Source organism: Cygnus olor, chromosome 12 (genome assembly GCF_009769625.2).
Source record: "Cygnus olor isolate bCygOlo1 chromosome 12, bCygOlo1.pri.v2, whole genome shotgun sequence".
NCBI lineage: Eukaryota > Metazoa > Chordata > Aves > Anseriformes > Anatidae > Cygnus > Cygnus olor.
Genome location: NC_049180.1, coordinates 5,082,486 through 5,097,379, shown reverse-complemented (window position 1 = coordinate 5,097,379; position 14,894 = coordinate 5,082,486). Strand labels below are relative to the sequence as shown.

Genomic DNA, 14,894 nt, shown 5'->3' with positions numbered 1-14,894 from the left:
TGGAAAATGAACCTGGATTTTTTGTGTGTTGGATAAAAATCACATACCAGTTTTTTATTTTTGTTTTCTTACAGGTGGATTTATCTAAATGACCAGAACCTATGTATCCCAACTAGTTCTTCTTTCGTGTATGGAGCCGTGCCCATTGGAGCCAGCATTTACGTGATTGGAGATCTTGATACAGGTCAGAACTAGAACTAATAACTTCTGTTGCTTGTCTTCTTCCAGTCTTTTAAATACTTGGCACTAATGAGACTGAATTTTTTTAGAATGAAAACCTAGGAGTTCAACTCTGTAATTTTATATTACATCCTGTTAAGTTATTGTTGTCTTCTGGGGAGTTCTGGTAGTTGTACAGAATTATACAGGTTTGTTTTGTACATTGACCTCCTCAAAAACAAATAGGCATTATAATTTGGTTGATTATCTCTCTGAAGATCAGAAGAGACCAAGACCAAGAGTGTGTTACTTCATTCATCTAAATAGAAGCAAAAATGTTAGTGCCTGGGGCTGTTTATCCTATCTGTGCGGTGGTAGGCAGGTGGTTTTGTGTTTTGGGACCTCATCCTGTGGTTCACCTGCATGGGATAGTGGCTACACGAGGTGATAGATATACAGGTGTGCTAATGAGCATATTCAGTACTCCTCCTCACAGCTTTCAGTATCTGGCCACATACTCTGAAAGACATTTGGAAGACTACATGTTTTCGTGTCTGTGTGTAAAACAGGGCTTCCTATAGAAACATGAAACAGCAAAATTCCTGGTGTGGTGGGTTTAATTAGATAAGAAATGTCACCCTTTCCTTTCGAGAATAACTTGAATCGTGTATCCAGAACCTGATTTGCAGTCCTGTGCATGCTCTTGTTCGTGTGTTTGCCTTAGAGGTGAAGTGTGCTGGTGGGTACTGTATGTTTTAAGCATTTTATTTTTGTGTGTGTGGGTCTAGGTACAAATTATGACTATGTTAGAGAATTTAAAAGAAGCACGGGAACCTGGCAGCGCACTAAGCCACTCTTTCCATCGGACCTTCGCCGTACTGGCTGTGCAGCTTTGCGGATCGCAAACTGCAAGCTCTTCCGACTGCAGCTTCAGCAGGGATTATTCCGCATTCGTGTACCTTCTCCGTGATCTGTGTGCTGGCAGTGGAGGAGACTGGAAGAATTCTGCGCAGTCCACCATAATATAGCTCTATATAAAGGAAAAGCTGAGAAATTACAACTGAAACTTACACTGTATGCTGTGCTTTGGTATGGTAACTGTTTTTGTTTTAAATGCTTAAAAAGCTTGAGTCTCAGTTCTTGTTTTGGGGACAAATAACTTACGTATACATTAAAAAGAAGAGGGGGGAAAAAACGGGAATCAAGGAAACACCTTCAGTCGTAACCGTTTGGACTTTAAAGCGTGTTATTGAAGGAGGTTTGCTGTGTCTGGAACTGGTGGGAATTGGTATTCCTTTGGCAAAGGTTATTGAAAAGCAAAAAAGATCTAAGGTGCGTTTCCCCTGAGGGGAACTGATAAGAATAAATGTGCTATCTCGGACTGGATAGCTATAATACGCAGAAGCTATATGAAAACCAACCTCCCTGGTATACTGCAAAGACTGTTGTTTGACTGTAACGCCGCCGGAGACGTTGGTTGTTGCACCTTTTACTTCTAGTCCTTCCTCAAAAGTTAAGGTCTGTGCCTAAAAATGGTGGAGGTGTGTACATACGTTTTTCATTCATTTGCAATGTTTTCATTCCTAAAAATATTTTTAATATATTTAAAATGGACTAATCTAAAACAGATACAGTATACTACAGAGAAGTGAACTGTTTTTTCTATGCTGTCATTTGAATAGCCTGGTGAACTGGTGTACAGATGGGCGGCATGTGTTCCTGCATGGATTTTAGAGGCTGTTTTCTTGAAGTAAAGGGAAGTGGCGTTTGGAACGGTTCATGACAATTGCTGCTCTCAGTAAAAGACAACAAAACTTGAGAAATTAAAGAAAATAGGTTATGTTCCTGTTTACTTCAGATCACGTGAAAACTAGGAGAATGTTTTTTAAGATTGAGGATTATAGAAGGATGCATTTTATCTCTATTGGAACAAAGGTAAAATGTGACAAGGATATATTTGTTTCACAGAAAAGAGGATTTTTTTTTTTTGACTATCAGTTAAGGAAAATTGGTATAGCTATTTTGAATTGGGATCAAAAGTTGGTTTACTAATAATTTCCATGCTAGGGTACAAAGTCTCGTTTCCTGCTGTTTGACTTTGAAAGCTGGGTTTTATGGTGTGGTTATAGTGAAGAATTCGGTATCTTGCATTTTACTTCTTAGTAAGTCTTGTTCACATCGGTAGTGATATTTAACTGACTTTTGTTCGTAGTAAAAATCAGCTGGTAGAACACTTTACCTCACTTTTTAAAGTCACTGTTGTTTGTGATGGGTGGGATGTAATCTATATTTATTTAAAAGGAATAAAGCGAGAGAGGTGGAAGTAGAAATGAGGCTTCCTGCCCTTCAGAAAAAGTTTTTGTATAACCAGTATTATAACTACGTAAAATACTTTCCGCTCTGCAATTTTGTGGACCTCAGACAAGCCAATCTCTGCCCTCAGTTGTGTTAGTGTAAACCTGTGTCATTTGTGTTGAATCATCTTAGGTCTGCTGAAGAACAACCCCAGACTAGTACAATAGTTATATTTAACTAAATGTTCCTCGAAGAGACATTCTGAAACTTACTCCTGCTCAGTCCTTCCACAGTGCTGATGTGTAGCTGGAATTACTCCGATTCTGAGAGAAGGGGTGAAAATAAATCAACAAGAGAGGGCAGCAGTCAATCCCTTGACAATTATTTATTTTTTTTATTTTTTACAATGCTGAAGTGCTGCAAAACTTGAATTACATACATCAATTTTCTGACCTATATTAGTTGGCGTATTAAAACGTTTATATATTTATGCATTGCAGTAGACTTGGTGTGTATATATATATGTCTTTAGATTTTAAATTTATATAAATGCTTTACTACAGAAATGTGAACCACTATTTCCATCGTCAGCTGTCTTGTGAAATAAATCAAGTGCTGTTAGCTTATCTGTAAAACTTCCTTGTCAAAAAAATTTACGTTACTTTTTCCTTAGACAAAGTGCCGAGATCCTATATCCAAAAGTGATGAGATTGAATGTTTCTAAGCATCTGTTTCACTTTTGAACTTAGTTTTTCTAAGTGGCTTAGAAAACTCTCAAAAATGTTATTTAGACTAGTGCAGGCTGCTATCTCTTGAGTCCCTAGCTCCCTAGTACACATGTGGGCATTTAGTGTCCAGAAAACCTAAGTAATAAATGCACATAATAAATCCAAATCATATATACATTAGCAGTGTTTTGCAGTTATGAAACAAAGTTATGAACAAAATGTTTACACTTACAGTAGGATTACAGTAGGTATTCTTTCCTTTTTTTTAAGTGTAGATAAAGCAAGCAATTCCGCTGGTAACCAGAATGTGTTATAAATGCACTCCGTTACTCAGCTAGATTTGACCAAGAAGCTCAAGTCTCCTCACCTGAAAAAGTTACAAACTTAATTTCTTAGCACGTTGCTTTCTCCGAGGTTGGAGGTCAGGGACCAAGCCTCTAGAGATGCTGTCACCTTGAGCTTCATGTGCAGATACAAGTCAAAGATTTGGGCGCTCCTCTGATCTCCAATCTGGCTTCCTTGGCTTTGCTTCAAGCAGGGTGAACAAGATTTGTGTTGCATTGGTGAGCTGAGAGCTGGTGGGCGCACGGGGCTTGGCGCGGAGGAGGGTGGGGTGAAGCAGTAGGGCAGCAAGGGGAAGCCACCCCTTTGGCAAGACCCCTTCGTCTTTCAGGGTCTGTCCAGCTCTAATCTGCGAGCTCGGTGATGAATGCCTCTCTTGGCATGTGAGATCCCTGCCTGGTTTGGAGCTGGGCTTCAAAGCTCAGGCTCTCCTTTTCCCCAGGAGAGCTCTGTTGCACAGGTGGTGGTGTCTGAGGTGGGTAGCTGGTCTCGGTGCGAGGTGGAAGGTGGTTTGCTTTGGTAGAGGATTTGATTCCAGAGGTGCCGAGCAGAGGGAGTTGACCAGCCTCCCAAGTGTGCAGGGTGTTGGACTGGGTTTGACACTGCTGCCCAGCTATCCCTGCTTTCCTGGCAGCTGCGTACCCCACGTGTGATGGCCGATCCATGCGTGAAGCAACTCCTGAACTTTCTCAGTTTGCAATCCAGGGGTTTTCAGATGTTTTGGCAGTTTAGAAACTTGGTTAAGGAGCCCTTGCTTGGCATGGTAGCCTTGCTAGCCGCTCCAACTTAATTCCTTCCAGCTCGCGAATCAGCACTCTTAAATCCAGCCAGTTCCTTCACAGATTACTTCTTGAATGTTTTTCTTAACCAGCAGCCTGTGCTGCTGGCTGGTTTCTGGGGATCAGATTTGTAGGCACCCTTTTTCCCAGTTTCTCGAGGCCAATGTCAGTAAGGCAGAAGGGTGCCGCTGACATGGTGCCCAGCACACCTTGCAGCGGGGCTGCGTCCTTGGGGTGCTGCTTTCAGGTTGCCACGTCTGGAGGAGGGCCCAGACAAGGGCTGGGTCATGGTGCAGGTGTGAGTGGCTTGGTCCTGGCTCTGTGTCCTTTCCTCTCCCCTGCTGCAGAATTGGACAAACCCAAGGACTTGTAATCAGAAAATCCCCAATTATGGGGTGGAGGTTGTAGAAGATGGGAATAGCAGTGGTTTTTCTTCCCGTCACTGCAGCTCCCACCACAATTTCCCCCTAAAAGTTTTTTTCTTCCTTTTCTCCATGTACGACAGATTGGTTTTGGAAGGGCTCTGGAACTGCTGACCTAAGGGTAAAGCACAACGGTTGGACTGCACAAGTGGAAAAAAGAGAGAACACTATAAACACGAGGCTTCGGCCTAAGAGCCCTGCAGAGGTGAGGGAGGCGTGCAGCAGGCATGCTTCCTCTTCCTCACCTGGCCTCTGTCGAGCCACTCGTGCTCCTAAATAGGCATCACTGGATTCCAAATTCTCCTTCCCTTTCTAACCTGAGAAAGGGATGTCCTGAAGAGTCTTCTGTTGTACTACAGCAAGGTCGGTCTGTCTGTCTTCAAGTAGTTTGTCAGCTATTCCTAGAGTTTTAGATTTTTGAAAATGCTGTACCGACTCAGCTGTTCCTGGTCACTTGATTTTCGGTAGCTTTGAGGTACCTCATCTGTGAATTGAACCCAAATTAATATGTAATTAAACAAAAGGACAGTAGTGAATCTGAAAATAAAGGCAATTTTACAAGCCAGCTCACTAATAACTGTGGGCAGGTCACAGCCATTTTGATTTTGACAGCACAAGACTTGCAAGTCGCAGTCTGCCTTCTGATTCAGAATTCTTGCTCAAAATATGTTTGAAAAATATGTGTTTTCATTAAAGCTACCAAAGTGCCTGGCTTTGTTCTTTATCAACTCTCCTTCCAGAAAGCATCAGGCAGCTTAATTTCTTTTTTTTTTTTTTCTCTCCAGTATTTCTTGTACCTGCATGACTTGGTAAATGCAAAAGTGTAAAAATTGAGGGGTTTAGGGAATGTTTTCCCTGCTTTGACTGCAGTTTCTCTGGTCAGCTCGATAAATACAGTGTCTGTACAGCCTGCTTGGTTTTTGGTAATGTGCATTTGCCATGCAAAGTGCAGTATGCAATAACAAACAGAAGTTGTTCCAAGTGCCAAACTTTTGGTTTCCTCTGTATATAACAATAATTCAACTCTTCTGTTAAAATACAGAGATGCTTAAAATTCACTGTGTTCAAAAAAAGAGTAGTGATTCTTTTTTTTTTTTAATGAATGTTACTTAAAACACTGTAAATCTTTAATTCTTGTGTAATACTGTTCTGCAGATTTGTGTTACTCTTCACAGCTGCCTTGTGCCATCACTCCATGTGATGCATGTGGACACTCTGCTCTTTATTAGAGCACTAGTGCCATGCAAGTATATAATGAATGGCAGCTGACAATAGGTTTTAATATATAAAATTATACATATTTATCTAAAGTACAATTTGTTTGAATTAATCTTATCTGCAGAAGGAAAGTTGTGTCCCAGAAAATGTGAATATAAACAGGGACGCAGGCAATTTAAAATCTGAAGGTTTTGGTTAAGGTATGTTTTTGTGCCACTCAGAGTGATACTTCCCAAGGTTTTATTTGCTGTAGAGTATGGATCCTTTCTGCCTCTAATGTAAGCATCAAGGTTTTGGGGGTTGTGTTCTCCTAACTCTTTGGAGTAATTAAACAGCTTTTTCAGGTGCTGTGTTAAACATGTACATGCTCGTTTTTTCAGGTAGAGGCTACTGATTCCGTGTTAACTCGGAGTATTTTCTCTTACTGCTGAGGAGTGAGTTAAGGCCTGCATTGCGGTCACTAGTACTGTAGCCTTTAGACATTTGCTACTTTCTGTTGCTCTTTTTTTTTTTCCTCCCAAGAAATTTATTACTATAGGAAGGATTGCAATGAGGCTTTAAAGTAATAGCTTTGATCAGCTGTGGCCTGTGTGACTCTTGGTAATCTTAAGTGGTGCTGTACTCTGGTAATCAGTTGTCTCAATTCTTGATTAACAAGTAATCTGAAAGAATACATTAAAACCATTCTAAGTGCCTAATCAGATCAACACTTGCTAAAATGTATTAACAGTAATAGGAACATTAAACTAGAAATTGCTGCCAACAGGTGATTATGTTGTAAGTTTGTTGGTAATACGAAATCTGGAAAGATATTTTTTAAAATAGCTTGTTCAGGATAGCTGCTTATGAGTTACAAAAATAATCATAACACAGAGTCAGATTTGTTTAGGAATAATACTTGAAGGTTAGCTGAAATAATCTATTGAATGTCTTGAAAAATGAGCTGTAAGACTGGAACTTTTCAATGTAAAAGGTTAAAGCTTGTTGCCCAGTATTTCTGCAGGGTTTTGTGTAAATGATACACACCTGCCAGAGCACATCAGTAAATGAACATGCTCAATGCCATTGCCTACCTATGCCCTTGAATTTTCATAATGAAATGAGACAGTCCTGAGCCCTTGTAAAAGCTGATGGATTTGATTACAATAATAGGATAGAAAGAAGCATCCCCAATGTAAGTAACATCTATTATTTTATTGATTAAAACCTGAACATGTAATTTTTTAATGCTAGGTGCTTCTGAATCACCATCTAATGCCCTTGATTTTTCTTTACCTTTCCTCCTTCCCTTTTCAGCCAATGCGAAGACATCCTCTGGTTTTGTCAAGGGCAAGTTTCTGTCATTTGTACTTTTAAACCCAACCAGAGCCTGAAGGATATCCTTTAAGCAAGCTGTACAGTGGGCTGCTTTTACGAGTATAATTTATGTCTTTCTAAAGTCTGCTGTCACCTGCATGGATTTCAGAATAGGAAAAAAACTGTGGAACAATACTGCGCTTGATAAAGAGCAAGAGCCATTTTGGAAAGTATAAATTTCTTTATGTGATAGGAAATTAGCTAAAAAGACATCACTGGCTGTTCTTGAATTTCTCAACTTAATGATCTCACGTGCTAAAGCTTCAGCTAGGTAGCATCTGTTCTGTGAATTTACAGCTGATAGTAGGAAAGCATTATCATCCTTGTCATGTTTTTCACTATTTCAGAAAAAGCAAAGTGTATTTAATTATTGGAATAAGTGAAATAGTACACTGGGGGTATCTGGCAAGGTGGTCATGTTGAACAGAGCAGCTGAAGATCTTGTTAAAGTTTTGTGCTGATAGGAAACCAAGGGGTAGCCTCCTAAGAAATACTTTCTCAAAATCTTTCAGAACTGGTCTTAAACTAGTCCAAAGGACTCTTCTGGATTGCCTGCAGCAACTGAAACTGTTCTAGCTTTTGTTTACTTGGGGAAACAGCTGCTAAGTCAATTTTAGGCTCTTTTTTTTTGTCCTTACTAACTTCCCAAACCTAATGATTTACTTCTTGTAATTGCTTTTTGTATTTAGGGGTCTGAGACTATATTTTGCAATTTATGGTAATATGTCAGTACCTTAATTTAACTTATTTAAACAACAAGCTGTGTTCTGGTGGACTTCTAGGAGGTGTCTTTAATATCACAGTGTAAGTGGGGAGGAAAATTATCTGTACGGTGGCAAGATTCTCCTTTTACTGTGCATGGCCTTGCTGTATGCATCCCGTGGGGCAAGAGGCTGTTTTTGTCACAGAGCTGGTGTAATTGCTGCCCCTTGCTGCCTTTGGGGTGTGGAAGTGTGGCTGGGATGTTGCCTATCTTCAGGTGAAGTCTCGAACCAGAAAGGTCTCAAGGCTGAGAATTTACCCACCCAAAACCCTGTCGAACTAAAAGATGCTGGGCATACCTTGCTGCATAATACTGCTTTCTGGCCTCAGTTTTTTTGTCATTTGCTCTTACCAGCAGGACTCAGGTTTCACTCTTGCCCCAAATTTACTTCTGAATCCAATGCTTTTGCTGCTGTAGGTTGGAGGAAGTCCATGCAAACTTGAGCTTGATCTTCCTGTGCACTGGCTTCTTGTACATCTTAGCATCCTTCAATGCCACTCAGTGTATGTGGGGAGAGTGCTTAATAGATGATGAAATGACTTTTCATCAAGCTTGTAAAACCGTAGTGTCTGCAGGTTAAAGATCACCTGAGCAGCTGTAAACAATCCTCTATGTAGAACACGTGTAGCACGCTCCCGTGTACGTTGTTATTTGTGGCTCAAAGCCTGCCTTTTGGTCCATGGGGGGAAGCCCCTATTCCCAGCTACCTCATTTTTTTTTGCACTTTGTCAAATATTTTTTTTTTTAATTACATTTTGTCCTTCAATAAAAAATAAAACCAGACAAGAAGCAGGGCAGAATGATGCCATTGTCCAAGGACAGTTTACTTTAATTTCATTTTAAATGCATGTTTCTGTACAAAAAGACCAAGGTTGACCTGCAGCTGCTGTAAAAGTAAATAGAAAATTATATTACTTGAAAGTAACTGTTATACTTGTAAATGAGCAAGCAATTGAAAGACTGTCCTGGTGATTTTTAAATAGGAAAAAATCTAAAATGTAGAGGTCTACTTTTTAAAGACAGATCAGATGTTTTTTTTCTCTGCTTCTACTCCGCACTGTTTTGCCTGTGAACTTGATCCATTTTCTCAATAGAGAGATTCACTGATTTATCTGTAAGGTCAAATTTGGACTTTCTTACATGCAATTCCCTATTTACTGTCCAAATAAATGAGAAAAAGTGTCCAAATAAACACACATTTTCTGCACCTGAGATTGTATTTTTGTCCTTTTCTTTAGGACCTTCAAGTATGCAGGTTTTTGATCAGTTTAAAGAATTAAAAAAATAAAAATGCTTTTTTCTGATTCTAAAGGTGCTATTTTGACATGTTTTTGAATTCCTTACACTGTGCTTGACTTCTTAAAGTATCAATGTGAGCTGATAATCAGCTCGTGGTTGTTCTGGTTTTTGTTTTGCGTATTCAGTCCTTCAAAAAAAAAAAAAATCCCTTTTCGTAGACAGCTTCCTAATGGCCTTAATAATAATAATAATAAAAAAAAAAATGTAATGGGGAAAAATGCTGCCTTTTTTCTGCCTTTGTAAAGGCAACAACAACAACAACAAAAAAGAAACGCTTCACAGGGAAATCTTCCTCTAAAATTTTAAGTAGCAGCTCATACTAACTTTGAATTGAATGTAGCAAATATTGTACTGGCTGCGCACAAATAGTAGGGATAAAACAAGGAGCTATTCATGTCCCTGCAGGCCGTACCAATTAGCTACTAATTCCAGAGCCTTCTATTGGCATCATGGTGGCTATTCAGTAAATATTAATCTTCTTGGGCTAGATCCCAGGACCTGGCTGTGTTGTTCCCAGTTTGGGACATGCTGACCTACGCGGCTGTTGGAGCATCTGGATGTTGTTGGGCCAGGCCTGAGTTAGGATTTTTGCCTCAAATTTCATGTGCTCAACCCTCATTTGTGGCAAGCAAATGGCTGGCGAGGTCTTTGTCACTCAGGAGGGCTCAACCAGGGTCAGGAGGTAGGAGAGGAGCCACCGAATGCTGCCATGGGGTGGCCATCGAGTGGCCCCAGCCTGGCGGTCTGAGGAGGAGGCTCTTGTAGATGCAAGCTGTGGAGGAAAGAGCCGAATTTTAGTCCTGGGTAGGAACCTTGTTGTTGCCCTTGTTGTGGTGTCTGTATTTTTGTTTAATCCTTATCATCAGCTCAGCTTCGTGATTTGATGCCTTCACGTTGCTGAAAGATTTTGGTTTTGTGGAGGTCAGAAAACTGCGCACCTGCCCTGTCAGAAGCAGCAGGAAGAATTGGGGGGGATCTCTGTGAACCTGGCCCATCTTCAGATGTGAAGTTCCTTGCCTTTTCACAGGCTTCACAGTCCTGTGGATGTAACGTTTCTTAGTTGTTAATTTAAAAGCCTTTTAACTCCTGAAAAGTCGAGAGAGAGCCTCATGTCGGGCACTGCACTCCAGGCCACCCCAGCTTGCCCAGGCTGTCCTTGTCCAGGAGCCGCGGGCCGGCAGCCTTCGTGAGGAGCTGCTGCGTTCCCTGCAGCACACAGGGAAACAGCCAGAAAACAAGAGACCACAGGGAGCCCTACTGAGCCTACACACCCCCGATCCCCTTATTTTAGGGAAGGCTGACGAGGAGCACCATCGCCAGGCCTGAACGTGGCCTGTGCACAGCCTGAGCCTTGCAGCTGCTCCCCAGCAACAGGGATGAGGAGATGTCCCTGCTGCCCATAATGTTTGCGGGCTGACTGTTATCTGAGACCCAATGTGGTGTTTTACTGTACTTACATCCAATGTGTTGGTCTAGTGTACTTAAATCTGGAAGTGTTGGAGGCTCCGGAACCACTTCTGCAGGGTGGAACGAGTGTAGGCCTAACTATCCGGGGAGCTCCTGGCTGCCTGGTTTTCCACCCTCTTTTTTGTTTTTCTGTAGTAAACAGAAATGTATAGTTGCCTCCCAGTTTGCTTACTTAATGTTTAGTAATCTGAAGTTGGAGCCTGACAATTTGAGATTTTTCTTTTGAAGGCAAAATTTAAGTAAAATTTATTCAAATTAGATGCTCTACCTTCAGAGTTCCTCTCTGTAAACTTTGTGTATTGAGTACCATGAATCCTGCAGGGTTGGACTAAAGAATTAAAATCCGTATGTGAATGATGGCTAACATACTTAGTATAAATCTTCTATTATAGCATAAGAAAACAAAATAACAACTGCCTTGATTAACAAAGTCATGATACCAGTATTCCGTGAGCCAAGCAGTAGGAGGGTGTTGGGATGTCATGCCTTTCCTGAGCATATTGTTACCGCTCTCGTGAAGGAAGGCTCAGCCTTCTGTCAAATCTAAGGTACTGGTGATTGTCAGGATAATGTCAGAATATATCGTCACCTTTTCTACACAAATACGTCAGTGTGATACGGTAGAAACACTCACCTGGTCATGTTTACCATCACTGCTATGCAGCTTGACAGCTCGGTTTACTCCCATCATCCAGCTGTCATGCTTCGACTTCTGCATTACAGATGTGCTTACTGTTTCAGGCTTTTTATATGCATACGTTTTCTGTGTGTCTTTCTGTTCTGTGTGGGAATGGAGTTTTTGCTTTTTTTTTCACTGAGGGCCAGGCCTTGGAACGCTCTGTCCTAACAGTGTAAAGTCTTTTCTTAAAGAGTGAAAAATAAGATGCAAGCACTCTGTCTTCAATCAAACTATGCAATATAGAGCTTCAGAGCTGGATTCCTTATGCTACTGAAGATACACAGCTCTTGTGTCCTTCCTAATCCAGTCCTTGGTCCAAGGTTAGGAGAACTTGTACTAAATGGCTGCCCAGGAATCTTGTATCTAGCTCTTGTTCACTGGTTTTCCTTCTCCTTCCCCTGCCTCCTCTGTCCAGATGTTAGGTGTTTTGTGTCTGAACTAAGTGGTGTCAAAGTGTATCCCTCCTGTCAGTGCCATGTTGTTGCTGGTTGGAGCTTGTCTTGTAAATCCACCAGTGCAGTTTACCCACTGGGGTAAGTCAGGGGCCACTTCACAGCGTTTGCATCTCTTTGCTCTAGAGTGCTTTAGGCATTTGGGGCGGGCTGTGCCCCTCCAGGTAGGTCTAGGTCTTGCTTATGTCCCCGTGATCAGTTGTGGGTCTGGTGCTTACAGCGATGCGTAACTGTGATGTCTCAAATCCAGTCTAAGTTTTCATTTCCACTGCTTGTGCGTGTGTACACGTGTTTGATTTTGCTGCTTCCATTGCAATTCAGGGATAAATGCCCATGTGGTCAGGACAGTTGTTAAAGATTCTTTGTTCTCCCGTTGCATCATTTTTCCAGTGAAGTTTGTTCCCTGTGTTCCTCTTCATGCCCCTACTAGATACCATTAACATCAGTACACTTTTTCCCCCCAGGTCTACGTCCTGTGAGTTGCCCTTCTCTACCCGTTTATCATGTCTTCTCACATTATAATGCCTTCTTCTGAGTAGTTTACTTATATTTGTCATTTAATTAACCCACTGTGTACCTCATACTGCTGCTCCTTCCTAACTCCACGTCCTAGTTTGTCTTTCTTTTAATTCAGGTTAACCTTTATTTATTTCCCTGATTTCAAAAGATTTCAGTGTATGCACAGGAGAGAAATGGCAAATTTCTCTTCAGATGTCTGTGTCTATTCCCTCCCTGGCACATACAGTGTAAGGGGTTCAGACTTCTCCATCCCTAAGCCCAGGCTTTTCATAGCATTAGGCAGAACAAAGTCTGAAGGTGTTTTTTTTTTTAATTTCTTTTGGTAATTGACAATATTTGGAGATTTTCTTCTTCAGAAGTAGCCAATGCAGATGAGCAGTTGGCCTGCAAGAAGTTTGTTATGCTTCCATATTCAGTATTTTTAATTGAGAAGCAAATTATTTATTTTGGGGAGAAATGTAAATTTTTTTGTATTTGTATGTCAAAGTGGCCTTTATAGGAAAAGCACATAAAATATTTAGATTAAAATTGCTTAGTTGTGTAATTTTAGTGGGGATTTTTATATTGACAGGGTTTCTATGCATTTTTCAAACTATACTTACTGTTTTGTGTTTAAATTATTGGAAATATTTTTAAAACATATATTACCACATTTTCCATGGCAGATCCCTTTACTATCATTCCTTTTGAATACTACAAAGATTTATTTAACCCTGTAAATTAATTTTCCCCCACAAATATTTGCATTAAGTCAGTATGATGAGTTACAACATGGGTGTGTAGCTTTAAGGGAATAATCTTCGTAGCATAGCTTAATTATGGAGAGACTTTTTTGAGAAGGGCAGTACACAGTGTTTCAATTGCACTTAAAAGACGAAGTTAGCAAATAAAGTTCTTGCTGTACCTCACTAGTTTTTTCATTTTTTTCCATCCTATATTGTTTACACAGTCATTGTTAAATATGTGCTATTTATGCAGTATGCAATTCTCCTTCATTTGTTGGGATAATATGTTAATGGATAGGGAAAACTTCAGAACGTGTACGGTATCCTTCTGGATATGATGCGAGTTTGGGGGAGGGAGGAGAGAGAAGCTAGATCCATTATTCTATTCTTTCCATTTAATTGTGTACACATTTTCACGTTAACTGAAACTAAATTAATAGAGCTTTCTATTGAATTGTAAGTAAAATTAGTGTTTTAAGGCGAGGGGAGGGCGGGGGACAAAGAAGGGGCTTACAGAACTGTGGGCAAAACTACCCTCTGAGTTGCACTACAGTGTTTGTGCAATTGCCTTGACTGTCTATGCAAAGTATAACCCGAGTTGGATACATCAGACCCTTCCATTATTGCTCTGATTTTACTTTCTGTTCTCAAGGTGTTATCGTAAGGCTTGCTGAGTGGAAACTTCCAAGGAATGTTTGTCAACCAATGCTTCAGTTTTATCCTTTCATGTATGCAATTTATTTTTTGCTGTTGTTTCAGTTTGATAAGAAATCCCACGTCGTTCATAGGTTAGCGTTAAGTGCAAGCTTTTAGGGCTAGTAACAAATGAACGTTGCGTGCTACCACGTATCCTCAGAACTGAAGAAAAATGTGCAATTTTAATGGCACTTTGACCTGTTGTTGAAACACTGGGTTTTGCAATGGAACAAACTCTCAACAATTGAAAACACTCTGTCTATATTAGATGTCTTGAAAGTGAAGAAAAAGGCAGTTACTCAAATTGTACCCACAGATAATTTGGTACTGATTTTATTTTTAAGAGCTTTATGATCTGTTATTAGAAAAATACATGTTTCTTGGTTTACTTTAGTTGCCATAAGTTGCCCAGTGCAGAGTCTGGTCCACCTCCATCCATTTATTTTCATGGAGTAGTCGCACATAAAATTGTAACAGCAAAGCAGAGAAACTGTTGGGTTCCTTACCGGTAACCTTTCTTGCAGAATTGCTTTGTGGCTCGCACATGATACAAAAAGGGACGTGAGAATTTTACTGGATTAAGTAGCACTTGCTTTGTTTACGTGTTCGGTATAACGTTGGGTGACTAAAGGGAGGTTCCCTTTTTAAAGTATTTGAATTGTGCTTTGGGGACTTAGTTGCCACTGTGCAAATTGTGCTGTAATATTGTACCAAGGATCAGTGAAAGTGTTTTATCTTTTTTAATGTTGTTTGTATTTGATCGGGTTTTATAAATGTAAGAAAACAGAGTGTTGTATTTTGATCTGAAATTTGCGTATGGTAAAGTAACTTTGCTTTATGTATTGGAGGTTTGTTCAGAACTTGAATTATTTTATAGAAGGGTACAGACCAAAATTAATTGTCTTAAAGGTGTTTAATAAACTAACCAAATAAAACATTGATGGTTTGAAAACTTGTTAACTGCTTCATATCATTTTTTTGTTGTTTCTATTTTT

The 14,894-nt window shown here is 40.2% G+C and overlaps 1 protein-coding gene and 1 long non-coding RNA gene across 6 annotated transcripts in view; one reads left to right on the top strand and one right to left on the bottom strand.

The window, feature by feature from the left end:
- GAN (gigaxonin) overlaps window positions 1–14,843 on the top strand; it is a 39,872-nt gene extending 25,029 nt beyond the window's left edge. The window contains exons 10-11 of the mRNA XM_040571597.1: window positions 75–184; window positions 948–14,843. Coding sequence (XP_040427531.1) covers window positions 75–184; window positions 948–1,129 — 292 coding nt within the window. The 3' untranslated portion in view covers window positions 1,130–14,843. The remainder of the gene's footprint in view (window positions 1–74; window positions 185–947) is intronic.
- The window catches only part of LOC121076949, a 31,570-nt gene continuing 21,636 nt past the window's right edge, over window positions 4,961–14,894 (bottom strand). For all 5 annotated transcript variants that reach the window (XR_005823822.1, XR_005823824.1, XR_005823823.1 and 2 more), the window contains one exon: window positions 4,961–5,209. This is a non-coding gene — a long non-coding RNA (uncharacterized LOC121076949). The remainder of the gene's footprint in view (window positions 5,210–14,894) is intronic.